At 52.0% G+C, this 15,282-nt stretch overlaps 1 protein-coding gene across 6 annotated transcripts in view; it reads right to left on the reverse strand.

The window, feature by feature from the left end:
- Nucleotides 1-671: 671 nt before the first annotated feature.
- The window catches only part of LOC133356679 (electroneutral sodium bicarbonate exchanger 1-like), an 82,990-nt gene continuing 68,379 nt past the window's right edge, over nt 672-15,282 (reverse strand). For all 6 annotated transcript variants that reach the window (XM_061574337.1, XM_061574329.1, XM_061574349.1 and 3 more), the window contains 8 exons: nt 15,096-15,257; nt 14,195-14,446; nt 13,394-13,462; nt 13,019-13,192; nt 11,751-11,888; nt 11,389-11,489; nt 10,494-10,595; nt 672-4,624 (listed from right to left, as the gene is read on the reverse strand). In XM_061574337.1, coding sequence (XP_061430321.1) covers nt 4,549-4,624; nt 10,494-10,595; nt 11,389-11,489; nt 11,751-11,888; nt 13,019-13,192; nt 13,394-13,462; nt 14,195-14,446; nt 15,096-15,257 — 1,074 coding nt within the window. In that variant the 3' untranslated portion in view covers nt 672-4,548. The remainder of the gene's footprint in view (nt 4,625-10,493; nt 10,596-11,388; nt 11,490-11,750; nt 11,889-13,018; nt 13,193-13,393; nt 13,463-14,194; nt 14,447-15,095; nt 15,258-15,282) is intronic.

Genomic DNA, 15,282 nt, shown 5'->3' on the forward strand with positions numbered 1-15,282 from the left:
ATCGATTCCCACGCTCGCTCATCACGCGACGAGTCGTGCTAACCGACCGGCGTTGGTTGCAATCCGCGCGACCGCCGCGCCTGCGGCCGACGGTGACGCTGCGTTCCACCACCGCGTGGTGAACACTCGGCTCTTGATTCGAATCGCAACCACGAATCGTGACGAATCGTGACTAATAATCGAATTGTCAAGGGGAAGAGACTCGTGTGTTATTGTTCACTTATTCAGTATTGTTCATTTATTCAGTACTGTACATTATTGGACATCCGTGAAAAAGAGCTTTATAGCTCATCGGATTGCTCCAGTTAAAATAAGGATTCTGAATGTGATGGGTTCACATCACCCACTAGAGGCACTGCAATTCACAGCATTGTTAAGAATTCTAAATTGTGACAAATCATTCAATCAGTCAATAGGGGAGAGATGAATGATAACTTTTAACATCACTTCATAAAACATCCATAAACTCTGTTCATCTCGTCTCACAATAGATTCTACAACGGTTCGCCAGAGTAGAAAATCACTGCCAAGTCTACACGATCGCCTTCATTCAATTTGGCCAACTCCGTACTACTTAGGTTATGAAATCTTTTTTTCCGGAATGCCGTGCAAAGCTTGAGCCGGCGCGAGGTTGCTGAAAGTGATTAAAAAAGAGACAAATATCCCCAAAGCAGTCGTAAATTGTTCATCTTTATTTATCTAAAAAAAGAATATACGTTACATTGACCACGGAAATTCATTCATTGTAGCAGCGCTGTTGTTGTACCCGGGGGTGGCAGGTACAGCGAATAATGCGGGGAAAGGTCTTTGGCAGCACTGGGCCCAAAATCATTCTGCCGACAACTCTTGAACAACAACATTTTGGGCCCTGGACACAATTTGCCACAAGGGGACCCTGGCAGACCTTTTATTTGTTTGAATCCCCCTGCAAAAAAAACACTCGACTCGCCATGCCCTGCCGCGTTCACAGTTCCATTCGCGACCGATGCACAATGCGACACACACGTGACTGGTACGCGATGCCGGCTGGGGAGGCACAGTCTGCCCTTGCATGCTCACAGATATTCATGCCCATAAAGCCGATCATTCGGAGTGAACATCAAAAAAGGCGCTCTCTGTATCTGTCTCTCACAATATCACGATCTCACATCCACACATTGGAGGCCTCGTCTTGGCGGCGGTAGCAGCAGCAGAAGAGTGATCGCCCCAAGTTAAAGCTTCTCTTACGGTATATTTTCGGGTTGCCCTACCGCGTGGGGTCTGTCCGGCACGATGTTTTGGCGTTTCTCTGCACGTGACGGGAGCTTCTTTGGGATCTCAATTCAGTCCCCGAACTTAAAATGCTCGCTCCTGAATAAAAAGAAATCTCCCCAAGTGCGTTGCAGCGAAACGTGCGACCTCGTGCCGAATAAATAATTTGCAGTACAACCCGATAACAACAACATTCTCGTTTCAGTTCCTCAAGAACCCTGTTCCGTTCCTGAAAAAAAAATAGCTTGCGACACGTGGGGGTTAATCGTCGCACATCGTGCCGAACAACGCGCGGTACGACCCGAGAACGCATCGGAGAGCTTCACGCAGCACCAACGCGAAAACCTAAGCCTGTTGTCACGTTGCCACCGTCAACTGGAAGCAACTCGGGTACTGTAATTCGGTTGTTCGTCCACGCCGGTGTAAGCTGGGATAGGCATGCATCACTCCGGCCTGTGCCATCACACAGGAGGCAAGGTCAACACGGCAGCCTTGCGAGTGACCAGGGCGACATTCATCCAGACTGGGCACGATCATACTTAAGCACGACAGCGCGCACACTCTGTAGTGTTGTCGGTGTGTACCGTGTGGGGAAACCGTGGGGTCTTTCAATTCGTCTGCCGAGGACCACGCCCAGTGGTGTGAAATTTACAAGCTGGAACCAAATTGATTAAACCGCACTTGTCCTTCCTACGTGAATGGAAATAAAGGCGGGTTAGTGTAACGGAATTGATGAAACCACAGGTAAAACCTGGTTAGAAATAGCGATTTCTCAACGTTGAAAGAGGAATATTTTGCCAAAACAGTTGAATTCAGCCGATTGATATTCCATTCAACCAATTGATATTCCAGTATGAAAGCGGTTATCGCTGCCACCCAGTGAAATAAGCGATGTTTAGGTTGCAAACATGCTGGCCAGGCCAAGCCAGGCTGGGTGGTGGGACAGGCGACCCACTCACTCGCCACCAGGCTACCATGTATCTCATCAGGGCTCGTGTGGTGACTTATGCCACACCGCCAGACAGCTCGGTCGTACGGGCTTAATATTTCCCACGGCAATATTTTCCACGTCGCTGGTTGAATGCAAGTAGGTGGGGCACGTGACCAGCAGCAGCTGGCAGCTGTCGCAAGCAGCACACTGAATTTGCAGCGTGCTGCCCGATGCCGAAATATATTCCAGGTCACCGACCCAGACTGACCGCGGCTGAGTTGATCCCCGGGTAAGGAAGGGCACACGGGTGAGAGTCGAGACAAACAGCATTCTGACAGTCAGCTGACGGCGTACCCATGAGCGCTGGCTGCAAAGCGAGCAGCACCGTGGCGGATTTTAAAACCTGCAAATTTCCAACACGCAGTGGCCACACATTTCTGGTCGTGGTGATGTAGAGCAGGCGGATTATTCCCGAACTGTTTTTGTACAAACGCACAGAAATCAATTGATGTGCTTTTTTCCACTGGGTTCATGCATTTAAATATAAGCCGAGAAGAACTCAATCGTTCCCATATCCTAATACACAGCGTGCCCTCGAGATAACGTGGGCGGGGGGAGGGGGGGGTGTACCGTGCCCCCCGCATATAACCGTGGCTCTTCGGTGGACTACCAAAAACTTTTGGGGGGGGGGGAAAAAAGTGGAACAATTTTTCTTTTTAAACCGCATTCCTGGCGATCAAAAGGCACGCGGACTTTTGTTTTGGACCTCCGTCTCCACCCTGCATTGTGACGTCACGCGCCAGCGCAGCCCCCAGCATGGGGCTGCCCCACGCGCACAGTTACGGCTCTAGATTTGTGGGTTGTGCGTTCAGAATTGGTTAGGAACTTTCGGTGATTTCGGTCATGTTTTTTTTTCTTCGTGTAACTTTCTTTCATGCGATTTTTTTGTTGTAGTTTGTTGTAAAGTTAAACAATGTGAAAAACGATACGCGTTGAAAATGAGCCAATTTCTGGCGTTCGTGAAAATAACGAGGGCTTTGTAGTGATGGATGTAACATTATTGGGGCATCTGCTCCTGAATTAACCCGGTACTTCGAGGACACACTGTGAATGAAATTGCGAATAACCCCAGACGTTAGAGTGGCTTGCCGGAAGGTCAGGGCATCAGCAAAGCCATTTCCGTTGGCCTACGAAAGCCGGAGGTCTCTCTCATCCTGGCGTGCCGACTGCGGGCTACATCATTTATTCATTGCAACGTGCCGGCACATCGTTTACTGTAAGCGCGTCCAGGAAGATTGCAGACTCAATATAACCCACCCAAGTTAAAGTCGACATTTAAAGCCATCCTCAGCGCACGTGCTATTGCTGGGAACCCCATCGGAGGCGAGGTGGGACACGTTACAAAATAAACATCGCTACCTCGAAGATAAAAAAAAAAATCACAAAAAAAATCAACAAGCCACTACGCAAGGGAGGGAGCCATCTCGTAAATTGGACGACGTGTGTGAAAATAAATGCGGTGGAATGCTTGCGACGCGTTCGAGGCGTGATTGAGTTTGGCGGCAGACAGAGCACGTGCTTATGGTACAAGTGGAATGATCAACGATGAGCAACTGAAGGATAGCACGGCGATTCGAGGGGGTCAAATATGCCAACAAATACTGTGAAGCGACGCCAGCTGCCCGTAGAGACACATTAGTGGACTATCTAGAAGTTAACGTATCTTCTTTAGGAATACAATATCCTTCGTGTGAACAGAATATTAATAGGGGTGTAAACGATTCGCTCACCCCGCGATTCAGTGAATTGTCACGATTGGGGGTCGCAATTGCGATTGTCGTTTCTTTCTATACATTGCGGTTAATGTAGCGGCTCCTAGAGGCTGGAGGGGGCCCAATCCCATACGTTCACCATCCTAAGATCTAAACACCCTGTATTCTTCAACGGACGATTCGATGCGTGTATCGTTTATCTCTCACGCGTGCCGTCAGGTTGTGCCGCGTATCGTTCGGCACGATGTCCCACATTTCACTGCACGAGCCGGAGAATCTCCCAGCAGCGCGTGGAGTGAATTTCCGGATATCGCGCCGAACAACACGCGGCGACATCCCCAACGGCGCACAGTGGCGCGGCACAACCGGGGACGAAGCTACGCCAGCGTCCTTCGTCTATCTTGAGAATCACAACATTAGCCGACGGACCGATGCTCCACGATTACACCCCTATTTGTTGAACCAGATAAACGGGGGGAGAGAACAAGACGACGACCTCTGGGTCGCGACTATCGCCACGCGTGAAGCGGGCGCGTCGCGCCAGGCGCTGCCGCGGTAGGTCGTGGCGGCAACGAGGGAGACGGCGCCTGCGCGTCACAAGCTCGTCTCCCGCTCCAGCCGCATGTAAAGCCACGCGCTACGCTTCCCGGTGGAGCTCGGCGGCTCGACGCTGTGGAGAGTAAACCGTGTTCAGACCAAACCAAACATTTGCCGCGTTAGCGATGTACAGGGAAACCTCAATGCAGAGTTTTTTTTTAATTACGGGGGAACATCTGAACCAGATTTTTTGGGGGATTTGTGAATTCAGAATCTTATTCTTTATTCAGATTGGAGGAATCCGATGAGTTATGAATCTTTTTTTCACAGAAAGGTGCCCTTAAAGAAATGCAATTTTGATTGGATGATTGATACATTTTTTCAATGGGGATTTTGTTTGAGACTCTGCAAATGGCATTTTGCAATGTAATTCAACGTGGATTTATAACAGCGTCTCAATGCAGCCGCATATCAAGACGCTGTACAGGAACAGGGGGCAATCTGTATATCCTTCAGAGAGAGGCAGTAAGTCCGAGGTAGAAGAGATACAAATCTGGAACCTGAACTTGAACACGAGCCGAGAGTCGACGGCACGGATGGCTCGGGGGAGTTCCAGACAATGGGGGCAGCAAAAGAGAATGGGCGACCTCCCCCCGAGTTAAAGTTGACTCTGGACCTGGGTTGATTTTTTTAGATTCGTAATAACACAGAAAGCGCCAATGTTTATCGAGGTTTCACAGTATACATCATGACAGACACACAATTACATTGCACACAACAGCAACCGTTACAGCGGTGCTCAATGCGCAGCGCGCCAAGTCTCCTTGCTCCCTTGTGAACCGCCCTATTCACTCAACACTCGTCCGCTTGCTGAAGCAGACCCAGTTAGACTCCACTTTACGATCTACAAATCGAGTCGCAAAGGTGATCATTCCGACTTAAAAAAAACAGCAACACGCACAGCGCGAAACACACAGTTTCCAAACGAGGAAACTGCCGTTGCGGATGGCGTTGAGGGCGGCGGCCAAAATGTGCCGTGAAAAGGACACGGAGAACATTCCACCCAAGAACTAACCATTGACGTTATTTATTTTAATCTTGATTTGAAGCTTTCGTGACTGCAGGAATCCATAATCTTTTGTTCTTTCGGTAAAGTCACGTAGGTAGAAAATAAAATAAAATAAAACAAATCACGACGTTTTGATCGCAACACAAGTGGTCGTCATCAGGCAAAAGTGTTTCCTGATGACGACCGCCTGTGTTGCGATCGAAACGTCGTGATTTGTTTTATTTAATTTCTAACTACGTGACTTTACCGAAAGAACCAAAGAGTTATTTATTTTACCAGGTAAGGCCTCACTGAGCTATGCAGCTCTTTGTTCAGAAGAGACCTGGCTATCACAAACGAAAGCTCAACCACGTGGCGTAATCACGTGGAAATGTATAGCAGCCAAATACTCGAAACGCGTGACGTTGATTCTAAATACGGAGGGACGCGCCGGAGGACCTGGAGAAAGATCCACGCGACCACTTGGGAGAGAGACACCCAAACTCGAAATATACAGCAGGCGTCGTCAGGAATGAATAAATGCGTCGCGCGCACGGCTACCGATGGCAAAGCGAGCGCGCCGGTGGAGTGCGAACACGCAGGCGTTCATGGTTACGCCGTACGGCCTCTCCCGGCGCGTCATCGGTTTTGTGCCGCGTGCAGTTCGGCACGGTCTCGGACGCGGAGCGAAACGTCGGACAACGTGCAGAACGACACGACAAGACGGTACGTTAGGATTACCGGCACGCTGGGCGTGGGTAATCCCTGGCGCATGTTATTTAGAAGTCTCGATTGGGACAAACTATGAATATCTCGTTCTCAAACCATTGTGACCGCCACCCATGGCCATCAAACAAACCCCATGAAAGACATGGCGACATTCATCCAGCAGTGAATGGAGACATTCATCCAGCAGTGAATTGACAAAGGTCTGAACAATGGGCATGTCTATCATTGGCTAATATAATCGACAAAAAGCATGACAGAGGTTAAAGATGAACAAAAAGTATGAAGAAGACAACAACATTGATTTGTGAGAATATTAAAATCAACAGCTACCAAAAAGCACGACGATAATATTTCAGAGTTATAATCATTTCATGTCAGGCCACGAAAGGGAATTTCCTTAGAACATTCAACACGTAAATATATCTTAAGTGCGTCTGCTGCTGCGCGTAAGTGCTTAACAATCAAGTTGCAGAGAAGGTGTCCACACTTCAGCGATTGCACACAAGGTTATGACATCTCACACTCTAGTCACGACTCAGTTTTACGTCACGTGATACCTCTGTGAAAATAGATGCGTTTCTATCTCTCTCCACGCAGCGTGGGCACTGCGACGCGTCAAGTGCTATGCAGTATTCCATTTACGTTGTTTCTCACATTTAATTCAGCTCTACAGGAACAACTTTATTTATTTAAACTTTTTTTTGTTATATATAATATACCTGAAGCAGTAAAATGCTATTGCCAAACGTTACAGGACACTCAGGTAAACATGCTCAAACGCAATAAAAAAAAATCAACAGAAGCCCCTTGCCAGGTTATCTCGATCGACGCGAGAGCGAGTCTTCTAAAACAACCCTTGTATGAAGGAGAATTCCCCTTCGAGGGGTCAAGCATGGGACTCTAGGCTGAGCGAGGGGGCCGCGGCCTTTGCGACGACGGCCCCGGAGTGCCTCTAACGATGGTGCCGGGCCGAACGCTCGCGGCCGACCTCAGGCGCCGTTGGGTGAAACGCTCGAGCTTGTCAGCTGGAGCTCGCGCGGTTTCGTCCACGCGTCTCGCTCGTCCAGTAGAGCCGCGGCACTCAACCCTCCCAGAGAGGGGGATTTGACGGCACACGCGGATGCTGTGACAGAGAGCCGTTGTGTAAAACTGGGACGAAAACCAGGATTTAAAACGCATTTAGAGACGGCTAAGTGCAATGTCGTCGGGAACGTTCAGAATACCGGGCGAGGGGAGGGGGTGTTAAACGCGGAAATGCTTTGAAATACAGACCCAGTTAGACTCCACGTTACGATCTACAAGAGAAAGGAACAGCGTTTAGTAACGGCAAGGAAATCAATCAGACATCAGAAGTACAAAAACACGATGCAAAGGGCGGGGGCAGGGTATGGAAGAGGGGGGTTGTGCGGACGTCGAGGCGACAGAGGCACGGAAGGGCCCGACGTGAGATGAGCGCGTGGCTCAAACCGGCCGATTTTGTCTTTTTGAGAGTGGGATCAATCAACGCGTGCGCAACGATTGCAGGTGCGCGGGGCGAATGGAATGTTAGAGACAGCGGCGATGTCCACGACGCTGCGCGCCTGGGCGGCTGGCGGAGGGCTCGGCGATTCCGCGCGGGCGAGCCCCGTCCCGCGTCGTGGCGACCGGTGGGGCTGGCCCGTTTGATGTTCCCTCTTCATGTGTTTACACGAAATCCGGGGGCACTCCCAGCCACTTGGGGCTCCCCTAAGCGCTTTTTTATGCTTCGTTTGCATAAAAAACTGGGAGCCGCCGCCGCCGCCGTTCACAATCAACCGTCGCGGAGACGGCGGCCTGGGCCAGGTTCGTCTGCCAGGCGGCGCTTGAGAAGAGGGGCTCCACGTCGTCCCGCACGCTCCGCCAGCCGCAAGGATTCGTTTAACCCGGAAGCTGTCCGGGGCAGAGCTCCTGAAAATATTTCCATGCCCACCCCCACCACCCCCTTCGGTACTCACCGCTGTCATGGGGGCGGGGGAGGGGGCCTGGATCATATTCCATGAGAAGTGAAGCCCGGCCACCCGTCATTGCGCCACGTTACATGTTTGGGTCTTAGAACCGGGTAAAAATCCAAAGTTGACTTCGTTAAGAAGCGTTGCAGAGTTCACGTCCTCTGGGAATGTTGTGTGACGTACAAAGTGATTCTTTTTTGCATCGACATAACCCAAACACGTCGCGCGCACGCCGATGAGAATGGACCGACGTCAGCGCGCGGTTACTTTCAGTCTCTCGAGCGGAATCGCGAGCAGCCTGCGGCAGTGGTGGTGCATTGTGGGGTTTGTAAACGGGGGCGACACATACTGGAACACACGGGACTCGCTAACGGGCTCGCTGCACTCGCAGCACGAGCGTCGCGGGCCATCGATGCCAACCGGGGAGGGTTGGACAGTCGAGGGTGGTCGCAACGGTCGTGAGCTCTGTTGGCACCGAGCAGATCTGTGGATGTTTGCCGAGCTGAATGCTGTTATGAAACTGGCCGAAACTGCACAAAGCAAGCGTAGCCTGGGCGTGACGTAATCCCCCTGTACGTGTACTTTAACTTTCGCTCCCAGCATTGCCTTCCTGCATTTGCTCATGGCCCAGTCCCCCTTGACGAATAACACGGCAGTACCTGGTTCCCACGAGCCGTAGAACTTGAGATGGAACTGGGGTTGCTGTCCCGCTCGTGTGTCTACACTATTGAACCAAACTAAAGTATTTTTTATTTTAGCAGGTGAGGCCCACTGAGCTCTGCAGCTCTTATTCAGAAGCGACCTGGCCACAAATGACAGCTCAACAAAGTGGCTTATCGCGTGGAAATTTTTAGCAGACAAATACTCTAACCGCATACTGTATTTCTAAATGTGGAGGGAAAAACCAGAGGACCCGGACAAAATCCCATGTGACCACGGGCAGAGAGACATGCAAACTCCAATATATACAGGCGTGAGGGTTGGACTTGAACCCACGACCTCCTGCATACCAGGCGAGGTAGTTAACATCTCCTAGCCACCGTCAGCTTGGCCGTGAATGCGAGCTGCACTCAGATTTCCCACGGGGCCTCGATTTGAATTTCCCTCCGTAAGAATTTGGGCACTGAGAAAATGTCGCCAAACATGTTTCAAATATAATTTTAAAACATTGTAGGCAGCAGGAACATTGCATTTCTAATTTAACATTTCAAATAATTATTTTGTTTTGTCAGAAACATGGTCTTGAGCTTTCGCACGCAGGCATTCCCTGGCCAGCTTTCCCCCATTGCGGTGTTTCCAAATAAAGGCAGCGGTACTCGCCCCACACGCCGGAGCGGTGTCACGTTCGCCGCTCGTTCCAGAGGTCCACGGGTTCGAGCTCAGCAGCTGCTGTGGTTAATGCCGCGGTGTTAATGCCGCGGTGTGAACGGCAAACGCGTATCAACCACAAACGCGTGCCGTCTGGAGATCGAGCAGGAGGCCCGTGTGTGCGCCGGCATCGTGGTGGGAATTTTGCCAATTTTTTAAAAAATCACTGGCCAATTACTCAATCGGTAAAAACACGCAATAGCTTCGCGCCTCGCACTGCAAAAACTACCGCAGACCGTAATCATCTCCGAAACGAAGCGCCTTCGTGATAACCCCACCTTGCACGACGAGAGCTACGCGGATGCCAAACGCACTCGTCGTTCGACTTGAACTGGGGGTTGCTTGCCAAAGCATGCAAACAACCGCTTGGAAACGGACTCGGGTTGCCCATCAGCTCAAGCTCCGGGAGAAATCAGGCCGACCTCGGGGTCAACTCGAGGTGGGCATCCCATGGGAAAGTAGTGTTTGTCCCAATGGGCTCTCACCCGGCTGTGTAAATGTTCATTTCGCGGGCGTCACGCCGGCCCAGGCAAGCTTGCTTTGTTTAGGTCCCGGTGTTCCGACACAGAGGGAAGATTTGGCTCTTAGCTGGCATCGGCCAAAACGGAAATGGGAAGAGCCTCTCTATGTGCCCTCAAGAAGGGGCCATTGCCCGAAACGTCGCCTGTCATATACTCTTTCTTTTTGGGGCAGTGCAGTTGATAACAAATGTGTTGAGTCTGTTGTTATTTGTGCTTGTGCACCGCTGCCAACTCGGCAGCAGAATCACCAAATAATTCACAAATACCAGACATGGCCCTGCACCCACCGGGACACCACCACACATGTACCACCACCACCACCACGGCCGCACCAGCCACAACGTGGTTTTCCAGCTCACGCAGCTCTACCTCTGGGAGGTTCCGGCCGGCTCTGAGTTCGTCGCCACGGATCTCCACACCGCCGACTTCGCCATCTCGTCCGAGATGTTTATGACGGAGGGGTCCTCGGGGCTAGGGTGGGGGGGAAATGTGGGAGGGGAGTAAAATTAGCCGCTAAGTGTCGGCTGGCGGCCGTGCCGACACGGTCGCGGTGCCACTAATAGCGCCGTCAAATCCGTGAGCGTTGTATTTATTACTGCGCATACTTTCGCGGGGTAAATGCGGAATGGAAACAGCGTTCGCATTCTTCCCGACGTGTGGCAAAAGGTCAGCGCAACGGAAATGTTAAAGTTTAAAAAAGGGTTTATTTATGTGATTGCAAACTTGAAAGCATTTGCATAAACGATGCATCTTCTAAGAGTCATTGCCCAAAACGTTGGCCATTATATATTTTTCTTTTTTAATGCCAAATTAAGGCGTGGGTTTTACTCTGTAGACAGGGTCAGATTAACCCATAGGCTAGCAAGGCCTTAGGCCCTCAGATGTTGTAGGCCGTTTTTTAGGTCCGCATATTGCACGTTGAAGGGCGATGGGAGCGTGGCCATCAGAATTTTTTTCTCTTTTCCTGAATTAGGATGACCACATTTATGACTGTGCCACAGCTAGAGTGATTTATGTTTCATGAAGTTGAATGTACCTTGAGTCGACTAAATGAGATAATTTTACAAAGCTTAAATATGTGATGACTTCAAGATCATTTTTTTTGTTTGTTTAAAAACGTAATACATACTTAGGCCCTTGCCTCCAATTAACCTTAGGCCCCTGATAAGATGACTGATGCGGCCGCTGGTGTGCGGAGCGCTGTACACACCGGAGCGCGCGACGCGTCTCCGTGACGACGTGCCCGGCGTGCTTGTCGCGTTACCTCTGCTGAACGTTGAGGACTGGGACCTTGATGAGGTTGACCTCCTCCATGGGCACGTGAATGCTCTCCGCTTCCGGACAATGCCGCATCCGCTCCGCCTCCTGGAACGCGAATGACAACAATGACAATAACAACAAAAATGACATCAACAATCACAACAATGACAACAACGACAACAACAACGAAAACGACCACAATAATGACAACAATGACAAGAATGATGACAACAACCACAACAATAACGACAACAATGACAACAACAACGACAACAACAACGACAACCGCGATCGGTGATTCGACAGGACGCGCCGATCGAACCGTGCGGGCTGGGTGGGGGGCACGCAATGGAGGAAGACGCTCACCTCTTTCTGCTTCTCTTTCCTCTTTGCGTCGTCAATCTTCTTCTTTTTGCTCTCGGGCATGATGTCGTCCAGCCAGCTGAGCTCCCGCTTGGTGAAGCACAGGTCCATGAGCTTCCGCACAAACACGAGGGCCAGCACCTGCGGGGGAAGGCAAGCCCATCGAAGAGCCGTGCACGGACCTCAAGGATCCCGCCAGCCTGTCCACCCGCCCGCTCGCCCGCCCACTGCCACTGCCCATGCCCCGCTGCCCACGCCGCTGCCCACGCGTGCGGCTTTGGGCCGCAAGCCGACACGGCCGGGTGCCGCCAGGTGCCGCGGTGGCTTGGAGATGTGAACTACCTCGCCTGGTATACAGGAGGTCGTGGTTTTCCCCTCCACATTTAGAATCAACATCACTCGTTTAGAGTATTTAGCCGGGAAAAATGTCCACATTATAAGCCACTTCGTTGAGCTCTCATTTATGGCCAGGTCGCTTCTTAAAAACAGCAATATAGCTCAGTGGGCCTTACCTGGTAAAATAAAAAAAACAGTTTATAGTTTGGTTTGGACTGTCCGAGTGAAACGCCGAGAGCCCGGCCGCTCCGGTCAGTCTATCTGCGAGCTCCTCTCCTGGCGTGGTCGTAGGGAGTCGCGCGGACCGGAGCTAGTTGAGAACGCCGGCATCTGGGCAGGAAGGTGGTGGCCCACTGGTGCCTCACAGCAACATGGGACCTGGGGTTTGACTTCCTACTCGGGCGCCTTTCTGCGTGGAGTTTGCATGTTCTCTCTCTCCCGCTTGTTCTGCGCGTGGGTTTCCTCCGGGTTCTCTGGTTTCCTCCACAAGCCGAAAATAAAATGTAAAAACTACCTGCAAATAACTCCATTTGATTTACAAATGGCAGCAACTTCGCCCCCTACTGTGAAAAACTTGGCAGGGCCCTCCTAAAAAATCATCTTAGCAGTGATAATAATAATGATGATGACTGGTGTGTGCTCGTGTGTGACTGACGAGTGAAGCATCGAGAACTCTTCCAGCCTCGCCAACTCCCTCCGGTGGCCGCTCCAGATCCACGCTTTTCAACTCCGTCACTCACCACGGTCCGTCCACCTTTTCGTAAAATACTCGCGACATGTTCGCAAAGGGGAGCCCGATATTCCAGAAATTCCCGGAACACTTGGCTCCTAACGGTTCAGGGATATCGGTTGGGTTAACATTCCCTGGGCACGGGGGTACGCAGGCGCGCTGGGGCGCGCGGGGGCATGCTCGGGGGCACGTGGTACGCGCGTACCATCATGGGGAAGACGATGGCCGCGGGCGACACCTTGATCACCCAGAGCAGCACGAGGCAGGTGAGCTGCACGACGGTGAACAGGTGCACCTTGCGCAGCGGCACGTGGCGCAGGTAGATGAAGTCCGGCTGGTGCTTGGCGGGCATGCCGAACAGCTTCAGCCGGTCGAAGAACTGTGGGCGGAGAGCGCCAGCGAGCGTGGGCCCAAGCGACAGGACGCGGCGCCGCGCAATCGAACAGAGGGTCAAAGTTCGTTGCGATCGTGTCTATAGCTGCACCAGAGCGATATAACACAAGGCGCGGCGGAAGTGCGCCCAACGGAGGTCAAGGTGATGGCGATGGCGCCGCGTGCCGAGGTGCCCGTGCCCACCCACCTGGATGCCTTTGAGCGAGGAGGCGCCCATGTAGAGGAACACTCCGTACAGCACCGGCATCGGGATGAACTGTGGCCACACAAAACGAGTGCGTGTCATGGGCGGAGTTCTCTGCAAGGTTACTACTCATCATCATTATTGTTGTTGTTTTTGCTACTGTGATTGTTTAACCAGGAAAGCCTCACTGAGTCTCAGGATTATTTTTCAGGAGGTTCCTGCCAAATTTTTCACAGTAGGGGGGCGATGTTGCTGCTGCTGTGTGATTTGCAAGATATTTTTCAGTATTGTGATGTTTTGGGCCAATCTTTTACCTATGGGAGAATACCGAAGAATAAACCCTTGCAATAAGCATAAACCGTCACGCAAACTCCGGCGGTCATCCTCGCAGCGGCTTCTGGCTGCTGCCATCGAACAGAGACGGCGGTGGTCACCGCATCGCGCGGCGCTCTCAGATGCACTTCTGCAGCCGTCTGGAACGCTCTTCCTTATGATATTAGGAAGCCACTGGAGCTATGCACGTTTAAATCATCCAGATTGAAAACAAATTTCTTTCGAACTGCGTTTCGTGTTTCATTTGTTTTCCTTCCCCGCACCACAGATTAGCACTGTTGGCTACATGCGGCATGAAAGAAGTTCAACATGCACACAACAGGGAGAGAGAGAGAGAGACAGAATGCAAAAATTCCACGTGCAGAAAGGTGCCCGAGTCAGGAACCAAACCCGAGTCCAATCTGGTGCCACGAGGGGCGATGCCACCCTGCCGCATCTCCTCCCCACCTCCCCCCCACCCACCGCCCCCACCTGGAGCACTGTAGTCATGAAGACGGAGCAGCCCATGAGCAGGAAGATCATGAGCCCCGTGAAGCGCTGCTCACGGATGCCCAGGAACTTGGGCTGCTCGCCGGGCGCGGAGCACTCGGACTCGAGCTTGAGGCTGTTGACGTGCGAGATGGAGAGCACCGTAGCCGCCACGAACCACGGCAGCCCCATGATGGAGCACACCCCCAGCATCAGCGCCACGCACAGCAGGTCCAGGTGGTAGCCGCAGCCCTTCTGTGAACGCGCACGCACGGACGGACGCGCGTACAGAATGCCCGTAACGGACGCGCGTACAGACACGCCCACGCACGCACAGACACGTCCACCCACGCACAGACGTGCCCACGCATGCACAGACGCGCTCACGCACGCACAGAAGTGAGTACAGACATGCTCACGCACTTAAAGACGCACGTACAGACGCACGCACCGGCACGCACCCTAGCTCATGAGCTCATGAGCGAGGGTAGAGAGTGCGAGTGCACGAGCTAATGGGGGGAGCCACGAGCACTTGGCAGGGGTGACAGTGTCCGTGCGAGAACGTCCGACGCCGCGCTATTTGAGGAGCACCTCTTCACCAGAGAGAAAAGAGGACAAATGATCACTTCCCAAAAAAAACCTCTATTATGGATGATATTGGTCGCAGAAGCCTACGTGCTAAACTGACTTCCCTCCGGCTTTACAGAATTACTAATCGGTTGCCCTGACTCCGCTCCGGTTAAACGGACACAGCGCGGTTTACATATCGACGATTTCTCGACGTCGCCAAAGGGTTTGGTAGCTGCCTGCGGAGGTCTTCAGCCGGGGGGTAGATTGACCGTGGCCTACGACTGCGACGACGACGACGTTGCGCGCTCGGCGTTCGCAGTGCGAGCACGCTCACGTTGAGCTTGTGCTCCTTGCGGTTGATGATGACGGAGGTGATCTGCTGGTCCATGAAGATGAGGATGGTGCAGAGGAGCGCGGGGATGGCGCCCGCCAGGAGCGTCCACCACGGGTTGGTCCCGATGGGATCCACTAACCAGCCGCGGTCATCGCGCGTCGGCTGGAAGAACAAGTAAACAACATAA

The sequence above is a fragment of the Lethenteron reissneri genome, chromosome 7 (genome assembly GCF_015708825.2).
Source record: "Lethenteron reissneri isolate LAM-NWPU_2019-01 chromosome 7, ASM1570882v1, whole genome shotgun sequence".
In the NCBI taxonomy this organism is placed as follows: domain Eukaryota; kingdom Metazoa; phylum Chordata; class Hyperoartia; order Petromyzontiformes; family Petromyzontidae; genus Lethenteron; species Lethenteron reissneri.